The sequence below is a fragment of the Rissa tridactyla genome, chromosome 2 (assembly GCF_028500815.1).
Source record: "Rissa tridactyla isolate bRisTri1 chromosome 2, bRisTri1.patW.cur.20221130, whole genome shotgun sequence".
NCBI classification, from domain to species: Eukaryota; Metazoa; Chordata; class Aves; order Charadriiformes; family Laridae; genus Rissa; species Rissa tridactyla.
Genome location: NC_071467.1, coordinates 9,330,107 through 9,355,701, shown reverse-complemented (window position 1 = coordinate 9,355,701; position 25,595 = coordinate 9,330,107). Strand labels below are relative to the sequence as shown.

General features: G+C 40.3%; 1 protein-coding gene across 1 annotated transcript in view; it reads left to right on the top strand.

Moving 5' to 3' along the window:
* TG (thyroglobulin) overlaps window positions 1-25,595 on the top strand; it is a 158,989-nt gene that overhangs the window by 45,309 nt on the left and 88,085 nt on the right. Inside the window, exons 23-35 of the mRNA XM_054193484.1 lie at window positions 2,664-2,786; window positions 4,513-4,628; window positions 5,361-5,469; window positions 7,287-7,484; window positions 9,251-9,418; window positions 10,848-10,913; window positions 11,646-11,726; window positions 13,835-13,972; window positions 15,096-15,272; window positions 16,245-16,356; window positions 16,909-16,988; window positions 17,256-17,399; window positions 20,632-20,697. Of these exons, the coding sequence (XP_054049459.1) occupies window positions 2,664-2,786; window positions 4,513-4,628; window positions 5,361-5,469; window positions 7,287-7,484; window positions 9,251-9,418; window positions 10,848-10,913; window positions 11,646-11,726; window positions 13,835-13,972; window positions 15,096-15,272; window positions 16,245-16,356; window positions 16,909-16,988; window positions 17,256-17,399; window positions 20,632-20,697 (1,578 nt within the window). The remainder of the gene's footprint in view (window positions 1-2,663; window positions 2,787-4,512; window positions 4,629-5,360; window positions 5,470-7,286; window positions 7,485-9,250; window positions 9,419-10,847; window positions 10,914-11,645; window positions 11,727-13,834; window positions 13,973-15,095; window positions 15,273-16,244; window positions 16,357-16,908; window positions 16,989-17,255; window positions 17,400-20,631; window positions 20,698-25,595) is intronic.

Genomic DNA, 25,595 nt, shown 5'->3' with positions numbered 1-25,595 from the left:
AGGTGTTAGCCTCTGTTGATCTCTCACGGGGTCATTGGGATATTTCTCTGCGCAGCTTAATTCTCCTGCTACTTACCTTGAGCCCTCCTACATGAGTATTTCTGACTCTGTCCAAGAAGGAGCAGTTGTAGATATCTGTGCTTATTTTTATGGATTGTGCTAGAAGATTTCACTACAAATAAATATTTATAAGTGTTGACAATTCAGGGCTTCAAAAAACAACAATAACAAATATCCAAGAAGTCCAGTGTTTTTTTAAAATAATTTACAGGATAATTTAATTTCTTTTGTTTTTTCTTTTAAAAATCATGCTGTATTTCCAGAAAGCATTATATGAAGTGAAACCGATTACCACTATTTTCAGTTTTTCCCCTGCCCCTTCTACTTCCCTTAATTGAATTCAGCATGCAACAAGACAGCAGGGTCTGGAGACGGATCTCGCTTTGCCAGGAGGCTGGCGATTGGGCAGCATCAATAAATAACCCAACTGTTCTTTGGTTTTTGAGGCTGTAGCAGGAGTAAGAATTTCCTTTTACGAATGCACAGTAATTAGCTGTAACAACCCATGCGCATTCGTATTGTTCTCTCTGTTATATTTTAAGCCACGCTTAACATTTATTGCAATAACAGGGATGGGTTCTAGAGCTTTACTCTCTAGTGACGTGAGATTAAGGAGAATTTCTGCTACAGACTAAGCCTGTTGAATGGTTTTTTAATTATATTGTTGTTGAGAAGAGGGCAATGTGAACTAACAAATTCATGAAAATGTGAGCTAGTAGAATATTATTCATTGTATTTTTTTTTTTGACAAAGTAGCTTTATGAATGCAACTTTTTTACCTTTCTTTTTATTAAAATTCCAGAATTAAGAAAAGGCAGCTTTTCTATTAGTTTTGCAATATTTTCAGTTTAATGTTTCATTACACTTTCTACCTCTTCTCTACTTTTCTCCCATATTATTGCAGAGAAAATTGAGGGGGGGGATGAAGTCAGAATTAGGAAAAAAAAATCAGAAGAAAATAAAAACATTTACAAATATCATTTTTTTTTATTTTGAATTCTGCATTAGAAATGAGGGCAACAAACAATTGCAAACAACATAAAACACTGTTTCTTTTCAGTTTTAAGAAAATATGTGAATTCTGTTTTTAACCAGGCATCACTGCAAGTTGCAGATGTAGAAGAAATTAAGTTTAATACAGAATTAAGTTAATGCTTATATTTTGGTGTCCTGTATTTCTATGAAGGAAAAAACTTCCACCTCTGTTTACACCATCATTCAGCCCTCTCTGTGGCTGAGCTGGAGTGCGAGGAATTTTTTGTGTTAAGTGTTTGGCTGGCCCTTGTGTTTTTTCTGAGCAAAAATTACAGTTTTATCAAAAGCACCTGCTGACTCAGCCCTGACAGTGGAGGACATTTGCTTCTGATTTAGCCCTGACTGTTTTGCTGTAAGAGTACAAATGATTGTTTTAGGAACTTATCCCTGACTTTTATTTTGTGGTTTATCCAGACGTTTCAGGGAGAGAGGCCTGGGATCCTCCTGCTGGATCTCTGTGCTCATGTGTGCGGGGGAGAGAAGGGCTGAGCTTCCAGCTCTTCCACACGCAGGCATCTCCGATGGGCTGAGAGCAGACCAGGGCTCCTGTTCCTTGGCTCTTTTAGGTCTATACCAGGCATTGGCTGCAATAAGCCACAGTTTTCCATTCATTTGGGACGTTTAGAGGACAAGTTTGGTCAACGCAGGGGTGATGCTAAGTCACCACCTTCTTCCCTTTTCCTTAATATACTGTGTTCACTGAAAAATATTAGTATATCAACTGGTGGACACACTGTGCCAAAATCCCTTTGCAATATATGGAGTAGCAACCCAAGCATGGTAGTGGTGGTGCCACCATGTGTCCTTTCATGAGACCATAACCTTCTTCAGGGCACAGCCAGGCCCAGACTGGAGCTTAATTTGGATTCCTCTCCCCATTTAGTGACCTTTGGGTTTTGCGTCTCTAGACCCCATGAGCTTTTCCCAGTTTGCGAACAGTGCTGCTGGTCAGATTCCTCACTCTCAGGTGCAGTGAGTCCAATTCAGAGAGAATAAATAAAACAGTTTGGTAAGTGACGTGACAGTCTGGAGCTAAAGGTTGAATGAAAGAGGAAAACAATGAGCATGTGGGACATACTACCTCAAATAGATCCCTGAGCTGAAGTCAGTGGAGATCAGGCTGTTGTGATCCTGTAAACAAGTTATAGGGCTCTTAGATTTCCTTTCTAACCAAGTTCTGTGGGAGCTGGCTCTTGTTTCAGCATCTGTTTTGCAGAAAAGTTAGTTCTCCTGTTGACTCAATAGTTGGTTCTATGCCATGGACAAGTAATGGGAGATGGCCAGTCAGGTGCTGGAAGAGAAGTTTCACTTGAATATAAACTCTCACCCCACTCCTAGTTATTTTTAAAAGATCTTATGACACTTTTTTATTTTTTTCAGAATAGAAATTATATCCTCAGTCCAGCTATCTCCTAAGTTATCTGTGGAGTTACGGTACATCATTTAATGAGTAAAGATTTTTCCCTACAGAATTCATGAATTTTTATTTTCATCTAAAATCTCTTTGTCTCTCTGCAGCATGGTAACTGATAATAGTACCTGGTTGGTTTGTGCTTTTTTTTTTTTAGTGCTCAGAAAATTTGAGAGAGTTCCTGCCTCCAGACTGATTTATGGGTTGGAAGAAGCTCAAATTCTTCAGTCTCAGTCATTTGGGGGAGACCTGCAAAGTTCAGCTTTTCAGTGTATTTCAGGTGAGGAAAACTCTCAGAAACCTGTAGAGACAACACTAACCATCATGAAAAATAATAATCTTTTTATATGAAGAGCTTATAGTTAAGTTCCTAGATGAACTATATGTTTTGCAGTTCAGTACCAGTTTACTGCAAGATGTTTACAACTTTTGGTGATGTTGGTTCAGGGAAGAGATTGGTCTTTCTTTCAGCAAGAAGTCTTCTGACTTTATGTACCACGTTAGACAAGTCATCTGACTCTAAAGCCCATTGGTGTACTTTGCAAGATAGATGAGAGCTGAGATTCAGACTAGGAAACATTCATCAGACTTTTCAGATGTGCAGACAAAAGAAGGATAAGGTGTTCAGGATACGTGAAAAGCAAGCTTTCACCTCTTCCCAAATTACCTTTCTGGCATATAAAAGAGGAATAGTCGTCCTTGCTTATGTCAGAAGGATATTATGAAGAGTGCAGATATTCCTCTGCTGAGCCTTACAGTGTATATACCATATTACATCTGGATACATTATGTTTACTGGTTTATATTGATTCAATGTCATCTAAAACTAAGGGGAATCACTGCACCACTTTCAGGGGTTCAGATCGCTGCTTTGAATCAATGCCGTACCTTGTGTCTCCTAATGCTCAAACTTGTGGAGAGAGGCAGAGGGGTCACGTTTAAAATAAAAACACCCTGGCAGTAATAACACAGGTGGCCTGTTTGTAGGGCAGACATCACCGAAGTCTGACAAAGTCAGTGGCTTTGTGTCACTTACCCTGCTTTAGTGGGAGCAGTCATTTTGTGCTGAGATGAATCTGTGAAACCATGTATGTGTTACTAGAATGATTCTCCTGCGGTAGATCATCCCCTAGCTGTGCACTGCAAGGCTTCTTGCACCTTTCTCTGAAGCTGGAGACCTTCAAAAGCAAAGCACTGAGCTGAGAGGGTGGTGGGAATGAACTTAGGGAGGAAAAGATGGCCCTTTGACAAGCAATCTCATTCAAGCACACATAGCCTGTATTTTCATCATAAGTTACACCCACTGTCAAATGGCAGCACTACTACAAGATATTATTGAGGTGCACACTGAAGGGTAAGACTTAAACCTTCCCTCTCTGCTTCCTAACAAACTCAGACAGCCTGGCTTCCATTTCTGAGGATGTTTTGTTCTAATCTGGTTGATTTTATACTAAAAACATTTAGAGAATATCACATCCGCCTGATACAGTAACCCCATGGCAAACAGATTGTAAAAAATATTAGAGTGATAGGGAGGAGGGGAAACACCAAATTCTTCAATTGTGCTGGCCATCTGACCAGTGTAAGCAAGCAAGCCACCCCCCCCTGGATTTAGGAGTGACTGAAGGTCCTTCTGCCCTTGCACACCCACCGCTAACTTGCTCCCACACCTCTGCTCTTAGAACAGGAGGGGAAATTTTGCCCCAGGCAAAATTATCCAGCAGACATTAAATATTTGGGTGGGGGGCTTAGACCTAGCTCAGCAGTTTGTATCATCAGGTGACGAAAGTCCAAACAACTTTTTGCATGAATTTAAGTTAATTTAAAAACGTAACCTTCTACTAAAATAGTTAAATACTAAAGTTCATCTGGCTAATGAAATTCATGTATTTGCCACCTCATAGAGGTATGAAAATCTAGGTAAATGGCCCTAAACAGTGAAATTTGCAGCAGAAATTTTGCATATGGAATGCTTGGAAACCTAAGGTTTCTTTTCTGTTTTTCAGGCTGTGAGAGGGAAGAAGCATGTGGTTTTGCCACTGTGACTCCTGCTGGTGCTGGTGTTCTGTGTGAATTATACAGTGCTGCTGAAGTCAACTTCAACTGCACCACCTCTGGATTGGTAAAAATGATCATATTTAAAAATATGTGTTTAGCATAGTACTGTAGGTTCAATATAAGTAGAAGGCGTCACAGAAGGAAGGCAGGCTGTTACCTCACCCCTTGGACGTTGCTCTTCACTATGGCAGTAATCAGTTCCTGCAGGCTGGTAAAGAAGCTACATCCAAATGTTCCCAAAACTGACATCTGAATGCCTCAGGTTTTGGTTTGAAACATCACACAGCACTTCTGTTCTTAAAACGTGCTGAGCTCCCGCAGTCTGGAAATCAGGTTAACTTGAAAGGGAGATTCATCCGGAGAGTTCAAACTGCTGCTCTTCCAGAGAGCTCAAACTGCTGCTCAGAGAGCTGCTCTTGGAGAGAAATGGACATTTTGAAAGGATAATTCTTTTGACCTGCTTTAGACACCTCCATCTGGATGAGACAGTATCCAGGTCAGTAATCAGGCCACCTGAAACAGTCATCATTTGTCAGTCCCTTTCTCTGGTCCGGGGTTTGAATCATGTGCTCTTCAGCACTGTAACAGCTTCCTATTCACTACTTTTAAACACAGCAAAAGCGGCACTGAAGAGTGGAGATGTCTGTCTGATAGAATAAAAAATGACCACACAGAGCTGTGGGAGCTATAAACCGTGTGCGCTAATTCTGAATAAGTTTCTGAATAAGGAAAATGCATTTTAGGAGAAGAAATCTATGAGGTTGTATTTATTGTGCATGCCTGCTTTCTGTCTCAGGTGCAAGGTGTTTTTGGGAACCCCGCTGCCACAAGCATCGATCGTCTCAGTTGCCTGCTTCATGTCAGGAATCCAGAGGGAGATGCAGTGACAGCCTATTTGAAGAGAGGTACCACATGCAAATCACTCGTCTAATGTTAGCGTGCTGTGATCAGCTTTGTAGTTACTTACATGTAGGATGATGACTAAATGTGAGGGAGCATCTTTGTTCAAGGTGACGTAATACTTTTCAGAGCTTAACTTTTAGTGATAGACCAGCAACCTCAGCAAATCTTCCCGTCTTGTCTTGTTCCCTAGAAATTAGGAATACAGCTTTTGTAAGCCATTGCGGTGGCAGACAGTCCCACAAGAGATCAAATTTTATCCAATGTTATTATTCTCTATTCTATTCTATGTAGGGAGGTGATTGTCCCCCTGTACTCAGCACTGGTGAGACCACACCTTGAGTCTTGTGTCCAGTTCTGGGCACCTCAATACCAGAGAGATATCGAGGTGCTGGAGTGAGTGCAGAGGAGGGCAACGAAGCTGGTGAAGGGCCTGGAGAATAAATCTTATGGGGAGCGATTGAAGGAGCTGGGACTGTTTAGTTTGAGGAAGAGGAGGCTGAGGGGAGACCTCATCACTCTCTACAACTACTTGAAAGGACACTGTAGAGAGGTTGGTGCTGGTCTCTTCTCACAGGTCATTAGTGACAGAACAAGAGGGAATGGGCTCAAGCTGCAGCAGGGTAGGTTTAGGCTGGACATTAGGAAAAAATTCTTCCCAGAAAGAGTGGTCAGACACTGGAATAGGCTGCCCAGGGAGGTGGTGGAGTCACCATCCCCGAATGTGTTTAAGAGTCGTTTAGATGTGGTGTTAGGGGATATGGCGTAAGGGAGAACTTTGTAGAGTGGGGTTGATGGTTGGACTCGATGATCCCAAGGGTCTTTTCCAACCTAAATGATTCTATTCTATTCTATTCTATTCTGTTTTGTTGTACTATGATTTCTTTTGATTAAACAGTTTGTTATTCAGCTATAGGGCATTACCAATGATCAGCTTGTACATAATTTTTTTTTACGATAATTTTGTCTGTAAATTGTCCCACTAATATACCAGACAAGAAATAACCTGGTCTTCAGTGATTCCCAGAGTGATGCAGCTGAACTAATGAATGTACAAGATATGTTTTTTTAGCCTAAGTGTGACAGATATCACTGCATGTCCCATCCAATGCATGTCCAACTTCAAGCCTTATGCCAAATTTGAAACAAGACAACCAAATGCAGAATGCTGCAGGGTTTGAGTCAAAAGTCTCTGGTGTCATTACTTTCTTTTTACTTCTATCCAAACCTCTGAGTCACCATTTATTAATAATAATAATAAAAATAAAGATCGAAGTTTCACCTGAAAAAAGGCAAGTCCTCTGAGCTTGTTGCAATCAGTGTAATCTTGTTGATACCAGATCTACTCTACATGTCAGTTGATATTGCTAATTAGATCCAGCATTATATGAATCGTGTCCTCTCACATATGTGTCTAGTCAGCAGAAACCTTATTCCAGATGTAGTTGTACTGGCCAAATTACACATTTTACTTTTTTAATGAGATAATTTTGTTTCATTTATACCTGGGAGTTATTAATATAGTGCTTGAATGTGGAATATTACCAACCTTACAATGTACATTGATTTAGGAGACCTTTGCTGATACAGTGGGCTGTTTTTTCTACCCAAGCAATACATTCTGACCAACTGCCCAGGTAAAATTGCACCAAACCATTTGATTATCTTATCTTGCTTTTGAACCACAAAGTCGAGAAAAGGACTTTTGAGGCAGAGTTTTTATCATAAAACTTTCAACCAGCTCCAGTCTGCAGACAATCCAAAGGCATCCCATCTCCTCCCAAGCTCTTTTGAACATTTCTTTCCTGTTCTGTCTACCCAGGACAAGAATTTAACTCATCTGGACTCAAGACCTTTGAAAGGACCGGTTTCCAGAATGTGCTTTCTGGTGTATATCGCTCCGTGGTGCTCTCTGCAGCCAGCACGTCTCTGACTGACGCTCAGCTCTTCTGTCGGCAGATTTGCAGCAGGGACTCTTGCTGCGATGGCTTCATCTTGAGTCAGATTGCGCTTGATGGAGGTATTGTCTAACTGCAAGATAAAAAATTCTGCAGTAGAAATCCAACGCTAACTGAGTAGAAATCTTTTTTGGACACAGTACACTTACGTCTACATCATACCAGTGCCTGACTCTACATCACTGACATTTTTTTGGTGTAGGCAGACTTTGAGTAATGCCCAAGACTTGACCTGGAGCAGTAGAGATAAAGACCTGAGGTAGCAAGATCCTCTTGGAGACAAATGGACATTTTGAAAGGATAATTCTTTTGACCTGCTTTAGACATCTCCATCTGGATGAGATAAATCATTCTGAAAATGCCTCTCTCCTTATGTAACGTGTCTCTGTTGCCAGAAGTTGGTGCCTTTCAGCTGATGGGGGAATTAAGAAGGTGCCTCCAGACAGAGTCCTTGTAGTACAAATGTAAATCAGCTCCCCTTTTGGAGCAGGAAAAGAGGATGCTAAACAGGGAATTATGTTAAGTTACTGCATACAGGAATGCAGTCTACATTCTCCTAAGTCTGGGTGTCTAGCTAGCAGAACAAGTTGGAGTGGGATGGACAGAGTCTGGCAGAGGTGGGACTTAGAGCCCAGATTTTTGCCAGTAAATTTAAGGATTTAATGTCAGTGGCGGCTTTTTGTGGTTTCTTTTTGAGCTCACATGGGATCAACTTTCCTGTTGGAGGTGCATTTCATATAGGAAACGTGAGGTTCTAATTGAGTTGCCTCAATTTTTTTAAAGATGGGCTCTTACAAATAAAGGCATGTGCTACTGGCTGCTATATGGCAAGCACTTCTCTAGTTTTGAGTGGGAAACTGATCCTGGATTTGAGAAAACTTTCTCTGTGGAAATTGTCAAGCAAGTGTTTCCAGGAAATTATTTTTTGTTTTGGCATCTCTTTTATTTTTGCACCAAAATGTTTTGGTGATCTTGTAAAGTCCTTTTTCCTATATGTTTACCATCAAATTTTTATGTTCTCTGTCCTTGTGAGTGTAGAAGGGGGTGGGGAGAAGATCAGTGTTGTAGAGCGCTCTGGTTAGTTAAGTGGCCTATTTGGATCAGTAATACAGGTAAACACATTAGTTTGACTAACATATTGTTTTAAAAATAATTAAATAAATAAATACAAGTATCACATTCCATATCTCATGTACCTAGTCCATAAAAAAAAAAATAAAATCAGAGAAGGCATTGTAAAACCATAGAAATGCCTGAGCTGTGACAGCCAATACAAAGCAAAAACTGAGTATTGTCTAGACATTATGGTAAGAGAGCGATGCCAAAACATCTGGCCTTAAGCGTGCTGGTGCCCCTGACTCAGACTATGATGCTGGGGGAGGCTCAGGCCTGGACTGACTGAAATCAGATACCAATCCAGGAAACCATCCCAGGAAAAATGTAAGTGCTTTCTTGGTTCAGAGCCTGAGATTGTAAGACCACTGAAGGACTGAATATGTCTCTGTGATGCTATAAAGTGCTGAGAACATTGTTGGGTATTATCAGATAATAGTAGTATTTTATTAGGTGGTAATAGTATGTGCTTGAAATCTCTGAGAAGCAGGATACAAATGTTTTTTTTAGGTATGAATAGCTAACCTTACTGCTCTGATGTGAATGTATGGGTCTGATTGTCTTTTTTTTTTTTGGGTAGCAATACTAAAGGGTATCTACCTCGGTGACACAAGTTCAATTGGCATTCAGAGAAACAATTGGGATGCTTGGGTAGAAATCTCTGTGTAACTTCAAAGCATCGGAGTGATGCAGCTGTCCTTTTGCCTGAACCTAGGTACCATTTTGTGTAGCTTGATGAGCTCCCCAGACGTGCTGATCTGCAATGCAAACGACTGGAGTCCGACACCAACATCTGGCATGGATGGGATATGTAAAGGTGTGAGCTATGATGAAAAAGAGAAGATGTTTTCCTTCACCCTGGGAGGGCAAGTGTTCAGTGGAAGTATGTCAAGAATTATCTCAATTTACATTCCTTTTCTTTAATTCTTCTATAGACTCCACCTTTTTCACCAGCCTGCTCTTGTACTTCAGTGCTTTTATTCTCAAGTAAATCCATATCTGTACAATCACAAGAGAATAAGAACTCCCCAACTGGACGGACACACTTTACTGTGTGATCATTAACGAAAGTCAAGAATGTACTGCTTTTAGTATATTACTCTGTAATATTTAATTTAGGCAGATTCAAGACAATAATTGGAAAGAAAGGTAAATTCTGGAGCAAAGACAAAAAGAGAGATGCCCAGAGCTGAACAGAAAATACAATGATGGAAAATAGAATAAAGCCTTGGCACCGTGGACCCAGAATAGCACCAGGACATCTGGGTCATAGAATCATAGAATCTTCATGGTTGGAAAGGACCTTTGAGTTTATCGAGTCCAACCATACACACACAAAAAACCCTTACAATCTCTATCACTAGAGCATGCCCTGAAGTGCCAAATCTAGATGTTTCTTAAACACCTCTAGGGATGGTGACTCAACCCCCTCCCTGGGCAGGCTGTTCCAGTGCCTGACCACTCTTTCAGTAAAGTGATTCTTCCTAATGTCTAATCTAAACCTCCCCTGTCGCAACTTCAGACCATTTCCTCTGGTCCTGTCATTATTCACCTGGGAGAAGAGGCCAACACCCACCTCTCTACAGCCTCCTTTCAGGCAGTTGTAGAGGGCAATGAGGTCTCCCCTCAGCCTCCTCTTCTCCAAGCTAAACATGCCCAGCTCCCTCAGCCTCTCCTCATATGCCCTGGTCTCCAGACCCCTCACCAGCCTGGTAGCTCTCCTCTGGACACGCTCCAGCACTTCCATGTCCCTCTTGTACAGAGGGGCCCAGAACTGAACACAGCACTCGAGGTGAGGCCTCACCAGTGCCGAGTACAGAGGCACGATCACTTCCCTGCTCCTGCTGGCCACGCTATTCCTGATACAAGCCAGAATGCTGTTGGCCTTCTTGGCCACCTGGGTACACTGCTGGCTCGTGTTAAGCTGGCCATCCACCAGCACTCCCAGGTCCTTTTCTGCTGGGCAGCTTTCCAGCCACTCTTCCCCAAGTCTGTAGCGCTGCTTGGGGTTGTTGTGACCGAAATGCAGGACCCGGCATTTGGCCTTATTAAACCTCATACAGTTGGCCTTGGCCCATCGATCCAGCCTGTCCAGGTCCCTCTGTAGAGCCTTCCTACCCTCAAGCAAATCAACACTCCCACCTAGTTTGGTGTCGTCTGCAAACTTACTGAGGGTCCTTCTTCCTCAGGGTCTTGTATTGTAAATAAGGTGATGTGTAGTCTAGTGATGTATTTTTAATGTAATTTCTGAAAATTTCAGTGCTACCTGTTTAACTTTAGCAGCTGTTCTAACAATTTTTTTTCTTTCTTAGCATCTAAGGTGGCAGAAGAGGCTGAAAGAAATTTTACTACCTTTCAGCAAGTTTATCTGTGGAGAGGTGAGTTATCTCACAAAAGTTGTTATAAAAACTCACCATGAATGGGAGGCAGTGGCACATGTGTGTTCTGTAAACTTGTTTAAACTGGAAATGTTATTCTCACTTTATTTTATACCATCCAAATTGAGACACTACTCAGCAGTCCTTCCTGGTGGGCCAGGTGTAATCTGGAGTAATTCTGCTACTGTCAGTTTTGTGAGACTTGGGTAAATTCTTGTGTCTGAGAAGATGCTTTATTAGTTTTACTATCTGCGAAAAATGCTATCACGGAGACATTTGCCTTTGTTCCACCAGTGTCCAGGATCCATAATAATTTGGCACTTTATACATAACTAGCAGGGTTACCTTTATTAGCACCATAACCACGTATGTGTTGTTTTTGCAAGTTTACTTTCTGAATCTCACAACACAGATAGCAGGACCTGCGCAAATGATTTGTGATACTGCTTTAGAAATGCACACAGCATCCAGAGCACTGATGAGGAATGTATAGTGATTGTGGATGTGGCATTTACTTTTATCCTCCAAATAGCACATTCTGGTTTAGGTTTTTCCCATGGAGTTACTTGTAGATAGATGGTCTTAGTCATTTTTGACTCATCAGTTGGTGGAACTACCTAAGGAGTTTTCCTAAATGTTGCACTTTAAAATGTTTGCTAAATTTAGTGAACTAAGGATAAGCTTGTCTCGTGGATGAAAGGTAAATGGAATTACTATGCTTTTTAATTCCAGGCTCTGATATGGTCACCCGAACTAAAACCTCTGCATGCAATGCTGCTGCTTTGAAAACAGAGAATGATCTGACGTTATCAGGTATTGCAGTAAAGGGCGAACAGAGAAGGCAGCAGACGATAGCTTAGAGGGGTGTGGAATTTAACTAGAAAATATCATATATTGCCATATATGTATCATAATGATATAGCTGTTGTGAAGTCCAGAGGATTTCTCTTGGGTAAGAAGTACAATGCAGGTTTTGAGAGAGATGTTCAAATTGTGAGTCTCCTGTCTTTATGGTTTTTACCTTCCCAGGCCGGGCTGGAAATGAAAGTGTTAAAATGTTCAGTGAAAGCTTGTTCTTTCAGACTTACTGAACTGTAAAGACTCAGGAAATATTATTTGGTTGGGGAAAAAATTCATATAAACTCATGAATTGAATCCTTAGCCTGGGTACCTGGGTATATATATATATCGCTACCAACAATATGACTGTAAATACGATGCTTGAAGGAACTCAGGATGAAACTGCAATCACAAGTGTTTCTTCTGTGCATGACGAAAGTGGGCGACCTGGGAAGTTCTCTAGCTTCTTTGTTATTCCAGGGTCTGCTCTTCATTATACTAAGTCATGTATATACCAAAAATCATTTGTATTGAGTTCCTAGTGTTCCTTTGGGTCTTCGGAACCATAATCCTAAGAGAAACAAAGCAGTGGAGCCTGTTGAGAGCGCTTGGGCTCATCTCTAATGAACTGTAATCTTTGCTGAGAAGCCTTGATGAATACCTGAGCATGTGATTTAATACATGTAAAACCTTAACATGAAGCGAGTTGCTAGTTTTGCTTGTGTAATTTGAGAGGAAGGGAAACTAAAGCGCCCATTTACCCAGTGGTGCTCCCATATAATTAGTGGTATTTTAAAGTCTAAACTTAAAAATGAGAAAAAAAAACCCTGCACTTAATACATTGGGTGAAATTCTCTTGCATTTACCTGCCAAGGCATGAGTGCAGCCCTCAGGGTTCTCCATTTACCTTGCTGCAGCTGATGATATCATTAAACCCTGGAGTTATGCAAGGAATGCAGCTTCTTCCTCCATCCCTTCATTTTAATCATGACACAAACTAAGAGAAACTGAAGGTTGAAGTTAAGTCTTGAGAGGTAACAAGACTTATAAATCACCTTTTTTAAAAAGTTATGGATACACCTGAGAAAATGTCTACAGAGCTTTTATTACTTGATGATCATCCTTAAAGCACGTGGTAGCATATCTTTTCTATTTTCTGATAGAAAATTCAAAGCTACTGTGCACTCCCAGTAGGTGCTTCAGCATTTCAGCTGCAATCGTCAGCGTGTCTTTACTATTTTCATTTTTGTCTGGCTGTTTCAGTGCGTGTAAAATTAAATAACAGGAATCTCTCCACTGTTGGAGTAACTGGGGATGAGACCTGCTGATGACATTTGATGAATAAAAAGGTGTTTATGAAGAAATTTGTAAGAGATCGGTGAAGAGTGTTCATTTCTTTCAATATTTTACTTGGAGCCTTATTTTAAAGGGATGAATTTGAAAACGGCTTGAAATAGTTAAGATTGTTTCAGAGGAAGCTCAGGAGATATAAAGTGCTGTAGGCACATCTAAAGTCATAAGCAGGGGACAGAAAGGAGTTATTTAATGTAGTCCGTGGAGCATAAACTAGAAGAAATGATTAAATGAATGAAATAGATATTATATATGTTAAGAGAACATTTAACACTGAAAGGTGTAAAAGCCTCTCAAGGTAATATAAGGAAACTACTGTGTTTTGGATTAATAAAACTAGATTGATTAAGGCATTGTAAACATCCCCTGAAGCATCATACTTCACTGCTAAGCTGATGTGCTGTGTGACAGAGTAGAGAGAACTTTCTTATTTCTAGGAACTATGACTTTCATCTATTTTTTGGGTGGTGGAAATAGTCTGACAATGCGACGTTGTGCAGTGGAGCTCGGCGAGGAGGCATTGCCGACACAGGCATCAATAACTGTGGGTGGACAATTCTGTTACTAAAAGCAGTATTTGGTGTATGCTAGCCCTACGAAAAGTTTGCAGCTGTTTTACCGTGAAAGGCAGAATTTTATATACAAATAAATTCAATTTATTACAGATCATAGTTATGGGTTTTTTTTGTGGATTTGACCATTTGTTTGTCTGTTTGTTTGAATCTCAGATTCTACAAAGGATCTTTTCTACCTAATGGACAACAGCCAGATACAAAGTGATCAGAACTCTTCTCTCCCCTACCAGCAGTACTGGGTCTTCAGGCAGAAGTACTCAGCAGAGGAAGCTGTGCTTTGGTGTCTCACACGTAAGACATCCTGGAGACTGTTATTTTACAAGGAATAATAATTAATTAAAATATTTTAATGGGTATTATAATCATGATGAGTGGAAACTCTGGACTTAGAGATTTTTTTAGGGAAAAACCCACAAAATTTTCATGGAAGTTACTAATGGGGCCACCTGTTTCTTCCTTACAATCTTTGCCTACTGTGGCAGAAAGGTTACTCATCGTTCGTCACCAGCGTATCCCTGTTATAGGCAAGAGAAGTAGAAGATACAGCTTAGACAACACTCTGCTGTTCTTGACATGTAGCCGTCCAAATAGATGACATAGTGGTAAAAGGAGAAGGTAAAATTCAGATGTCTAGGGTTACTGATAAAGTACATTTCAACGTGATAAATGGAGAAGAGTTTCTAACTCTGAGTACCAGGAAGGCAGAACCGAGAGTACCAAGCCACGCACAAACATCACTGCAAGAGGCCAGTCGAGCTATGCCTGTTTAAAATGAAGCGTTGAGGTATATATTTACTGAAGCCATTGCCACTGTAATTAAGAAATGGGTTTGACAGCTTTGTTTCTTTTGGGAAGGTGCATTATTACCCTGGGGCAAATTTCAGTGCAAATTGCTACAAGCAAATGGCTTGAATAGTTGAGTCTGGAAAAATTATTGATATTTTTGTGTAACACGTGAACATTTCAGAAATATTTTTTGCAAAAAATTCCTAAGACATTGTAGACTTTATTGTTCTTTTTATTCTTTAAAGTAAGACACCCATGACTAATGCAGAGTTCTCTTATGATTGTACAGTTTGCATGCCAAATTTACTAAAAAGAAAGAGACATCTTTATGAATCACAGTGTCAGTGACACCAATACACTAGGACAATGCTTATCACAGCTGGGGAATGTATCTTTCCAGTTAGCGGTGATGTAGCTTCTTTTCTGTGCTCTCCAGGTAAGCCTGCTCTTCAGTGTCGCAAGAAATAGAATCTGTCCCTGTTCCTCTTGTGCAATAATTGAACAATATTGACATTCTCACTTTTAGTTATTTGCTGATGGTCAGCTTTAAGCGCACTGAAGACATGAAGAGGAATAGAGAGGCGAAGAAACGCTTGTGTGTGTAACTCTTAGTAACTTTGCTTCCTAGGTTGTGCACAAGAAGATGAGTTTTGTCGAATGGCAGATCTTCAAAATGCCACAGATGTATACTTTGTGTGCACTCTCTATCCAGAGGCACAGATTTGTGATGGCAGCATCAACCAAATGCCAGAAAGCTGTCGAACGGTGCTACCCCGGCAACCACAGACATTGTATCGTAAAATAGGTAAGTTTGGGGATTTGCATGTATAATGTGTGCTCTAACCCTGATAACGCAAGCTAGTGTTTTGGCTCTTGATTCTGAGATAAAAAGTGACGGGGCAAGGGGGAAGGTCCGGCTGTTCTGGGTATGTTTTTTCATTTTCAGTTCAGAATGGAAATATATTAACCGTAAGTTCCACTCTCCATCTCAGTTATTCCCAATTCAGTGAGGCCAAGGGTAGCTCAAGTAATTTGTATACCAGGCCTTAGACCTTTTTATAATGTGAGTGAAATGGGAATGTCATTGGGATGTCACCAATACCATTTGCAGCCATTAACATTTCCATGGTAGTTAAGCAATGCAAAAATTGAAAGTCATTGAGTGTAAATTTTTTTTACTTTTTTTATTCTTTTAGAAAATACAGACTTACAGACATGTGGATTTTAATCTTTGGGTTTTGATACTTTGGAAGTTGAATGATTTTCTCATAGGGCTCATGGGTCAAAACTGGACAAACAAGCCTGTTATCACTGTACAGGAATCTATACTTTTGCTGTGAAAAATGTAGAGGCCCACTGAACTCAACTACTAATTGTGTCGTTTTGGGGAGCTCAAAGTGCAGCACAAGGTGACTAATGCATGAGTACACTGGAGTCTTCCAATCTGGAATTCTGGAAAGGTTTTTGGACCTTGAGGAAGGATTAATGTCAATACAGGTCTCAGAAACAGAAACTCTGGGTTGGAAGTCTTTCCGTGGCGACGTACTTTGCTAAGTTTTTAGTCTTTGCTTGTTGGATTTTTGTTCATATTCAGGCTTAACTGTCAAAAGTTTGCTGTGATAAAGCAAAACTTACCTTTTGATGGACCAAGACCATTGTAGCATATAAACATAAACTTTACCCTTACCATGTGATTAGTTGGCCAGCCTGTGTAAATGACAAGGTTAAGCTGATTTTTCCAATTTTATTTTATTTTTCTTTTTCTTTTTCCTTCTAGTCACTCTAAAAAGTTCTGTGAAGAGCTTCTACACACGTATACCATTCCAGACAGTAACTGGGATCTCAGTGAGGAATAAGACTGACATGAGCAGAAAAACTGTTTCAGATGGGTAGGACATGACTGTTTTTTACTGGAATTTTAATCATGCCTGGAACACCGAGGCCCTGCTATGCAGATGAAGGGGATCAGATGTATTTATCCAAGAAAAGCATTATCAGAGAATATTTAACACAGGAAAAAACCATATGAATTAAAATAAATTTATAATTGAGTTATAATAATAATGTATATAATTAGTAATTATATATATATGAATTATTACTCATACTGCTATTAAATTGCTGGTTAGCCAGTTAAATCTCTTGGTAATAATGCACCAAATTAATGTAAGCTGATATTTTTAGGGCAGATATCAAAATGCTCATCTAAATTATTAGATGTAGTCTGGTAGATGTGTACTGATAGAACATAATTTCATCTACAAATAGAAAATGTATGGCAGCGTCTATGCAGTTTGAACAACTGTGAGGTGATCTTATCGTGAGGGGCATCTCTACAGGTTCTCGATATCTCTCCTCTATGCAGTATTCTCTCTTCCCTTCTCCATGGCAGAGACAGATTACTACTGATAATAAAAGTAATGAGGTTTTTCCTTTCCCAGCTTTTTTGAGTGTGAGCGTTGGTGTGATGCTGACCCCTGTTGCACAGGATTTGGCTTTTTTAATGACTCCCAGCTATCAGGTATTTTTTCACTATTTTTAAAATAATTTCAGTCTTCCTACATTATTATAAATTTTACCATTCTTTTGATGTGAAGGGCACTTTAGAAGACCTTGCAGATCTTATGCAACTTTCTTTAGCACCTTTTTGAGTAATCATAACCATTTCTAGTTCAGTGCAATGAAAAGCTCCGCATCACAGAAATCTATAAATTTATCCTCATCTATAAATTTAATATAAATATAATATAAATATTTCCTCATCTATAACCATGTCTTTCCCTGGCAGGTGGAAAGATCGTATGCCTGACCTTGAACAGCCTGGGCATCCAGACGTGTGCTGAGGAAACAAGGAGTGTTTGGCAAGTTTCAAATTGTAGTTTGTCGGATGCTGAAGTCAGGATACACCCATTTGGCTGGTATCAAAAGCCTGGTAAGTGGTGCAGGCCACATGGCCTTTCCAGCTGGTTTCTGCACATTAAAGCTTATTATTTAGCTTTAACGTATAGAAGCTTCAGCTTTCAGATGGAGGACCCATTTGCAGGGATTGCAAATAGACAGGACAGACAAGTATGTGTGAGGGAAAGAAATTTTAATTTCCATTTTTGTAGAAAAGGAACAGAAATATCTCAAAGAGGTGTAATTGTATTCCGTAGATTGTATGGGAGACTTGTGGCTGATGTTGGAATCTAAATATATTTTGTCCCACTGCACAGGCCTGGTCAGGACATTGCTCTTTGCTTCTCAGTGCTGGGCTTTTTGTTCAACAGTGTGAGTGGATGGGTTGCCTCAAAGGATTGGTTTTGTTCTGGAATTTAAAATTCATTTTTGTCTGTTTTGGTAAAGAAAGGGACAAGACCAAATTCCAAAGTAGCACTGTGTTCTTCAAGTGGTAGGAAGCCGTCATGTGTTCAAATAGAAAAGAAGTTATTTAGGTTAGGTTATTTCCTCAAGAGGAATCAAAAGTAGAGCTAGTCAAAGTGAATTTTCTTTTCCATAGTGAAACAAAAGACTCCATTACTTTGTTGAAAAGTTTCAGTGGGTTTGTCATTTGTTACACTCCTCATGGATGGGTGATACTGACCCCTTTGTTAAATCTTTGTTAAAAGTTGACTTGACATAACTGAAACAATAAGGACAATGAACACCTGTCTAACTGTATCCCCCTTTATGTGAGGATAGCCTGTTATTGAGTCTACAAGAGCAGGACCCTGTTGAACTTCTCTGAAAGTAGTGAGGCCCCATGGGGACAGGTCTGGCGATGTTGACAGGATCAGGGATAAAATTTGAATAAGGAGTACTTTTTCCTGCTTTTAAACTCATCAGAAGGACCAATGCCTAAGTGGAAGGGGGAAGAATGAAGTGCGGATATATGCTGTCCAGTGCATGTGATGTAAAGATAATCCAATTAAAGTTGTGTAGCGCTAGATCAGATATCCTTGCAATGCACTGCATTTTAAAGTGTTGGTAAACTTAAAGAAACCTTCATTCACACTGTAAGTGTCTGAAATATGAACTCAATCCTGAGCTTTTGAAGTCCTGCACTGGCACTCTACCCGCTAGATCACCCATTTCCTCCCCAGGTGGTGCAACCTTGGTTAAAGAGGAATCATAGAATCATAGAATTGCCGAGGTTGGAAGGGACCTTTCAGATCATCTAGTCCAACCATCAACCTAACTCTGACAAAAACCATCACTAAACCATATCTCTAAGCACTATGTCTTTTAAATACCTTCAGGGATGGTGACTCAACCACTTGCCTGGGAAGCCCGTTCCAATGCTTAATAACCCTTTCAGTGAAGAAATTTTTCCTAATATCCAGTCTAAACCTCCCCTGTCGCAACTTGAGACCATTTCCTCTTGTCCTATTGCCTGTTACTTGGGAGAAGAGACGGACCCCCACCTCTCTACACCCTCCTTTCAGGTAGCTGTAGAGAGCTAGAAGGTCTCCCCTGAGCCCCCTTTTCTCCAGGCTGAACACCCACAGCTCCTTCAGTCGATTCTCATCAGACTTGTTCTCCAGACCCCTCACCAGCAACGTTGCCTTTCTCTGGACACACTCCAGCACCTCAATGTCTTTTTTGCAGTGAAAGGCCCAAAACTAGACATGATATTTGGGGTTCTCTGTGCTCCAGGAGACACAGCATGGAGTTGAGGAGCACCACAGAAGCTTATAGGGGTTTCCCGAATCCCCAGTGTGGGTTTGGGGATGGATGAGGTGAGGTTCTAGCGCTGAGAAGAAGGGAACAACAGGCCTGATAAAGTAGGCAATGAACGGCAGGAGCCTGCGTGCAGGGGGAGCTGAGAGGCAGCCAGGGGTAAGAATGAAGAATAGTAGAAAGGCAACGTGAAGAGGAGATGGCAGAGGTGTAGATACGCTTCCACGTGGAATTGTTTTTCCTCTCATTGACAAAGAATCACCTAAAAATAAAGTATGTTTCTTACTTTACAGACAGAGGGATGATGAAAAGGAGCCTTGGGTGTATGCAAAGGGGATAGTGTTAGGAGAGATGGTGACATTTCCTTACTTAGTGAGGAAGCTTCAGATGTGTTTCCACCCTAACACACAGCAAGGCACAGATGTTTATGCAAATGGAGATATTTGCAGACAAAAATTTGTGTCAGTTGTGCTGGTGTGCTGGGCGTCTGGGAACCAGGAAGAGGAACAAGAAAGGTCTGAGGCTAAAAGGGAAAAATGAGTGAAATCTGAAGGAGGAATTTACTGTAGGCAGTGGGACAGTAGCATGAAGCAGGGTCTTTGGTTTTAGTCCGCAGTATTCTGTTGAAAGAAGGTACTTGTGTAACCGCATTTCATGTTAAATTGACGTATGAGCTGTTTGCCCGCGCAGCTCTGCTCAGGAGCTGTTTGACTTCATATGTGTATCCACGGTTGCAGCGCCGTCAGAGGAACATATAGTAGCATTCTAAAGAGAGTTCTGGATAGCCCCAATTCTTCACTCCTGTCAATGTGAATGGTAAAACTCCTGAGCTTTAAGAAATATCTATTGGTTACGTGCACGGACAATACAAAGTGGAAGAAGCAAACAGAAAATTTGACCTGTCTTCAGCTTCTGTAGGGATGGTGGTTTATTTTGTTGTAGTAGAGAATTTATAACTGATTTGATTAGCCTAAGTGTTTTACAAAATATGAATGCCCAGGGGAAACTTCTTGTTTGCTATTTAAAATTACAAGATGTTTGAAAGAAATGTTAGGAAATGAGAAGCTTTGTGTATGGAAAATATGAATGATTATTTGAATTTTAATTTGAAAAACTTCCTGTTGGAAACTGACTTGCTCCTAGTTCTCCTTTTGAGAAATTCCAGTTTGCTAATCAGGAAGCAGAGAAAATCTCATGTCTCTTATGATGTAGGAAACCAAATATAGGGGGGGATGGAAAAAAACACAGAACTACTGAAATGAGTTGGTCATAAATAACTATGTTTTGAAAAGTGTTTGTAGGAATGTTTATAAATATGGGAACTTAGGGAAATCTGGTGTCATGTATGAGTTAGACAGCAAAGCAGCCTTGCATCCTTACTCTCGGTGTTTGGGGTGAGAAGATGCAACATTCAGATCCCAGAAGTAATACAGGAAATATTAAGGTTTTGATTTTAAACCTTCAAGAGTAATTGTTTTCAAATGTTTTGTGTTTTCTGCTTTTAGCTGATTTGAAGAACACCATGCCTAACCTGTGTCCACCTGTTAGCTTACCTCTCAGGCCAGAAGATGGTAAGTATATTCACATATTAAGGTAAAACAAGGACGCGTCCTCTATTTCTGTATATATTTTTTATATATTACTCAAAGATCACATTATAATGAAATGGTTGTGTACCCCATGAGTTTATTCATACAGATGCAGCATGTATTCTTTTTATTAAATGTGTATCACTGAAATGGAAAAATTATTGTTATCCACAATGCTGGTCTAATATCTATCTCTCAAAGTCACTGCCCCAAGAGGTCACTGAGGCAAAATATTTGGCATGATATAGAAGAAATATATCATTTATAAGTGTGGATGTTACATCACTTTCAATGGATGTAACTTCATATAGTAGTGCAGTGGACAATGAAGAAAAGCTCTGGCAAAGGTAGCCTCCTGCAATATTTTTTGTGTATTTATTGCGTAATAAGAGCAATTGTTTATTGCACTATTGTCCACTGTTGGGTTTCTACTGCCTTTCCTGTAGCACCTGGTGCTTGCCAGGATGGCAAGAGATGACAGATTAGACAAATCACCAGCAGTTTCTGTCAGTGACGCTGAATGCAAGGAGTGATGATGAGTTTCCAAATAGATACAAACAATTACAATAGCAAAGTTGAATTTAGCAAATCTAGTTTTTCCCAAGATGATAAAAGGGACAATTCCTCCAGAAATTTAATGCAGGTTTATACTGCTTTATAATTGATGATACAGAAGAATGATAAACTGTACTGCCTTTAATCCTTGTTTGTGGTTTCCTGGAATATTATCTCAAAGATTATTCAGAAAAGGATCACAAAAAATGTAGTATTTGAGGTGTGTGTTGGGCCCCACTTTTGAGGAGATGCTGTAACTTGCTATGACACCATCTTTTTTTTGTATTGGGAAATAAAAATTATTTCAGTCTTGCAGTAAATTAATTCTACAGTACTCACGTGCTATTTTAGAAGTGGGTGGATCCTCTTAATAAATGAAACTTAACTGATGCCTTTTAGGGCTTTGTGTTTATCGCCCCCTAAAAATGCATGCAAATTGTCAACAGCTACAGGCTTCCCTGGTGTGTGCTTTCCATAAATACACATCATATTTGCTAAATGCTGTGTGTAACGGAAAGGAAGCAGGTTGACTAGTCATTAGATAACTCAATTTAACCCTTGGGTTAGGTTGAAATTAAGAAGTCTCATCCATCTCTGCCCTCGATTATTTGTTTGATCTCAGCAAACTTGTTAATCAGTTTGTGTCTGTCTTTTCTTAAACCATATGCAACTGGGCTTGCAGGAGATGGTTAATACTCAATATTGAGTTCAGAATTTATTACTAACCGTTTCATCATCATATCTATGACTACCAGTCATGATCATGTTCAGACAATTTGTATTATTAGTAGAATTTGTGCTTTTATAATGTTCGTTTTAACGTACTAGAAGGAAAACACCTATCTTTATTGGTAAGCAGAAATATTTTTTGTCTGAAATGAAGGAGCTAGTGGGCTAATGTGTAGGTTGGGCAATTCAACTCCTTTGCAAAATGTTTTTCCCCATGGCCTGTAGAAAACAGCTTTACTAAAGCTTTCTTCCTCTCAATGTGAAGCTTTGTAGTAATTTTGTTATTTTACTTTTATGTTTTTCTTGGTTTCTTAAATCTAGAAAAATAGTGACCTAAGCAGCACTTAAGGAAATTAGGCCTTTCTGTCTGTCATTTGCTTTCTACTCTAAAGACTGCTCAGAACTTAGCCACAGCAAGTGAGGTACTCGTCTTACCCTTAGTAACAATCTTGATCTATTACACCCATTCCCAGGTCATCTTTCCAAATGCAGAGGTATGCCTCTGGTTTGCAAAGGTCTGCTTAACCACCCAGGTGAGCAGAGCTTCTCATAAAGAGGAAGGATTCTGGATTGGAGTGATTGTCCTGAGGACAGCAGTCAGGAGAACTCACTGAATTACAAGGAGGACAACTAGCCCGAATGACAAATTAGCACTGGTATCCGGTACTCTTTGGGTTTCTGACACCAGTGTGTGCAGCAACACATTCAAAATGCAACCGGGCACCATCTGTCCTTCTTACGTTGTGCCTCATTTTGATAGTAAAAGCACCAGCCTGGTTATTTAGGTCAGATTGCTATCTCCGCCGTGTTGTCAGAAGTTTTGGAAAATTTTCAAAAACATTGTTTCCAAACTCTTTATGATTATATGCGTTATATTAATATATGCTATATAAGATTAGTGGGTTTAGGATTAGGCATCATAGAAAAACTAGCAGTGACTGAATTTGCTACATTATGGTATTGCTTGTACATGGGGAAAATAAAGTAATACTGTGCCTCCCGTGTGGTAACCAGATGGTGAGTGTAAGAAAATGTCCCTATTTAAAGGGCACCATTGTGTGTGTATGTATGTCCCTGTGTGTGCATGTAAGCATATATGTGTGTGTATATATATATATATATATATAAAAAAAATGTATATGAGACTTTCCATCAAAAGATCAGAAAGATACTTAAATTTGAATACTTTACCAGAAGGCTCTGTGAAATAGTGAAGTTAGTGTTATGTCCCATCTAGAGTCTGAGTTTACTGAAGCACAATTAAGGCCTATATTTTAATAGACAGTTAATGTATTTGACTGCCTCATTTTCTAGTAATCTAATTTTAAATGCTGAGGATTGAGCGCCCAGCACTTCGCTTCTGCCCATTTGCAGTCAGGGTGCTGACTCCATTCCAAGTCTTTGTTTCCAGCCCTGACACATTGTGAAGAAACCCAGATTAGCACACTTATTTTCAGTCGTGTGGCAAGTAGACGCTTTGCTTGTTTTACTCATTGTTCTTCTTGATAGAGAGGATAGAGGCAGGTAGAACCAAAGAACAATAGAAAAAGTCTCAAAAAGAAGGGTTTCTACAAGTACGTGGGCAGCAAAAGGAAGGGCAGAGAAAATGTTGGTCTGCTGGTGAATGGGGCAGGAGACCTCATGGCAAAGGATATGGAAAAGGCCAAGGTACTTCCTTCGCCTTGGTCTTTACTGGTAAATCCAGCCTTCAGGCCCTTGAGACCAGGGGGGAAGACTGCAGCAAGGAAGACTTTTATGCTCAATGGAGGACGATCAGGTTAGGGAGTAAGCTGGACATACAAATCCATGGACCCTGAGCGGATCCACCCATGAGTGCAGAGGGAGCTGGCTGATGTCATTCTGAGGCCACTCTCAATTACCTTTGAAAGGCCCTGGTAACGTGGGAGGTTCCTGAGGCTGTGAGGAAAACAAATGTCACCTCTGTCGTCAAGAAGGGCAAGAAGGATCCGGGGAACTATGTGCTGGTCAGCTTCACCTCGATCCCTGGGAAGGTAATAGGGAAACTGATCCTGGAAATCATTTCCAGACACATTAAGAACAAGAAGGTGATTTGGAGTAGTCAGCATGGATTTATGAAGGAGAAAATCATGCCTGACCAACCAGATAGTCTTCTACAGGTGACTGTATAAGTGGATGAGGGGAGAACGGTGGATGTTGTGTATCTTGACTTCAGAAAGGCTGTCCATGCTGTCTCACATTACATCCTCACAGAAACTGATGAAGTAAATCAGCAAAACTAATCTAGATAAATCAGCAGTTATGTGGGCTGAACTGCTGGGTACAGAGCTGTGATCAATGGCACAAAGTCCAGCTGGAGGGCAGTCATTGATGTACCCTCAGAGTTGATACTGGGGCTAATACTGTTTAACGTCTTGAATAATGACCTGGAGCATGGGACAGAGTCTACTTGCGGTGAATTTGCAGACGATAAATGGTTGGGAGAGTGATTCATAGACTGGGTGGTGTGCTGCCAGTCAGAGGGACCTCAACAGGCTAGAGAGATGGACAGACTTGCATCTTTGCTCAAGCAGTTTTCCATCAAGCTATCTTTTAGCTCTGTCTAAAAGCTGGCTAGGACCTTCATCTAGCAATTGTACAGAGAAGCTGTTTTAACATTTAGCCTTCTGAGAAAATAGGTCTTCTCTCTCATGTTCACACATCCTTCAGCTTTTCTAGCTCAAATTATTAGGAATATTGGCTAATTTGCTGGTTTTCCTTAGATTATTGGGAGAGCAAGCTGAGGTAACTTCTTACATTAGCTGGTTTATGTAGTTGTAAGAAGGTGCATTTTAAGGAATCCTGGCCATCCTGCAGGATGCCAGCTTGTTCCCTACCAACTTCTCCATCTCTACCCGTAAGGAAGGATGTCACTTTAGATTTGAGCACCTCTGATGAGCCAGTTGAATCATTCTGCCCTGGAGATGTTGAAGTGCCGTTCTTTAATTAAAACAAACAAAACCAACCAACCAACCAAACAAACAAAAAAGAAAAAAACAAAACAAAACAAAACTAAAAAACCCCCAGTCAAACCTGTCAAGATTCTCCATTTTGTCCCAGAATAAGCTGGAAAACACTTTTTAAAAGAAAATTTTATGGCCCCCAAATCATTTTGTTCATCTGTTTGTTCTACAAGGAAGGCAGCTCTCGCAGAGCTAGATTGTCTTTCTTTAGACTGTCACCAGATCTTAATTTGTCTCACTTTCTATCTTATTTTAACCCAGAATGTCCTTTTTGTTTTTTTTTTTTGAAGATGTTCATGAGCAGTAATCTTCATAAAACCTCCAGACCTCTGAATCTGCAATGGCAGAAATTGTTTTCAATAGTGGTTTCTTCTCATGCCCTGTCATAGAGCAGCCTGCAGCCACCAGGGATGTGCAAAAAAATCCCTTCCCCATGTGAGGCTAACCTCAGGAGAGACACAGCAAGAGGGAAGGGTTAGGGTTTTTCCTGTTCTTTGCCTTCTACCAGATTATTCATCCAGCAGCCCATTGTAGCCCTGTGATTCCTCTCGAGAGCCTGAGGCTCCTGTGGAGTTCCCCGGGTTATTCTCCCTACAAGCAGCACTGCTAGGCATT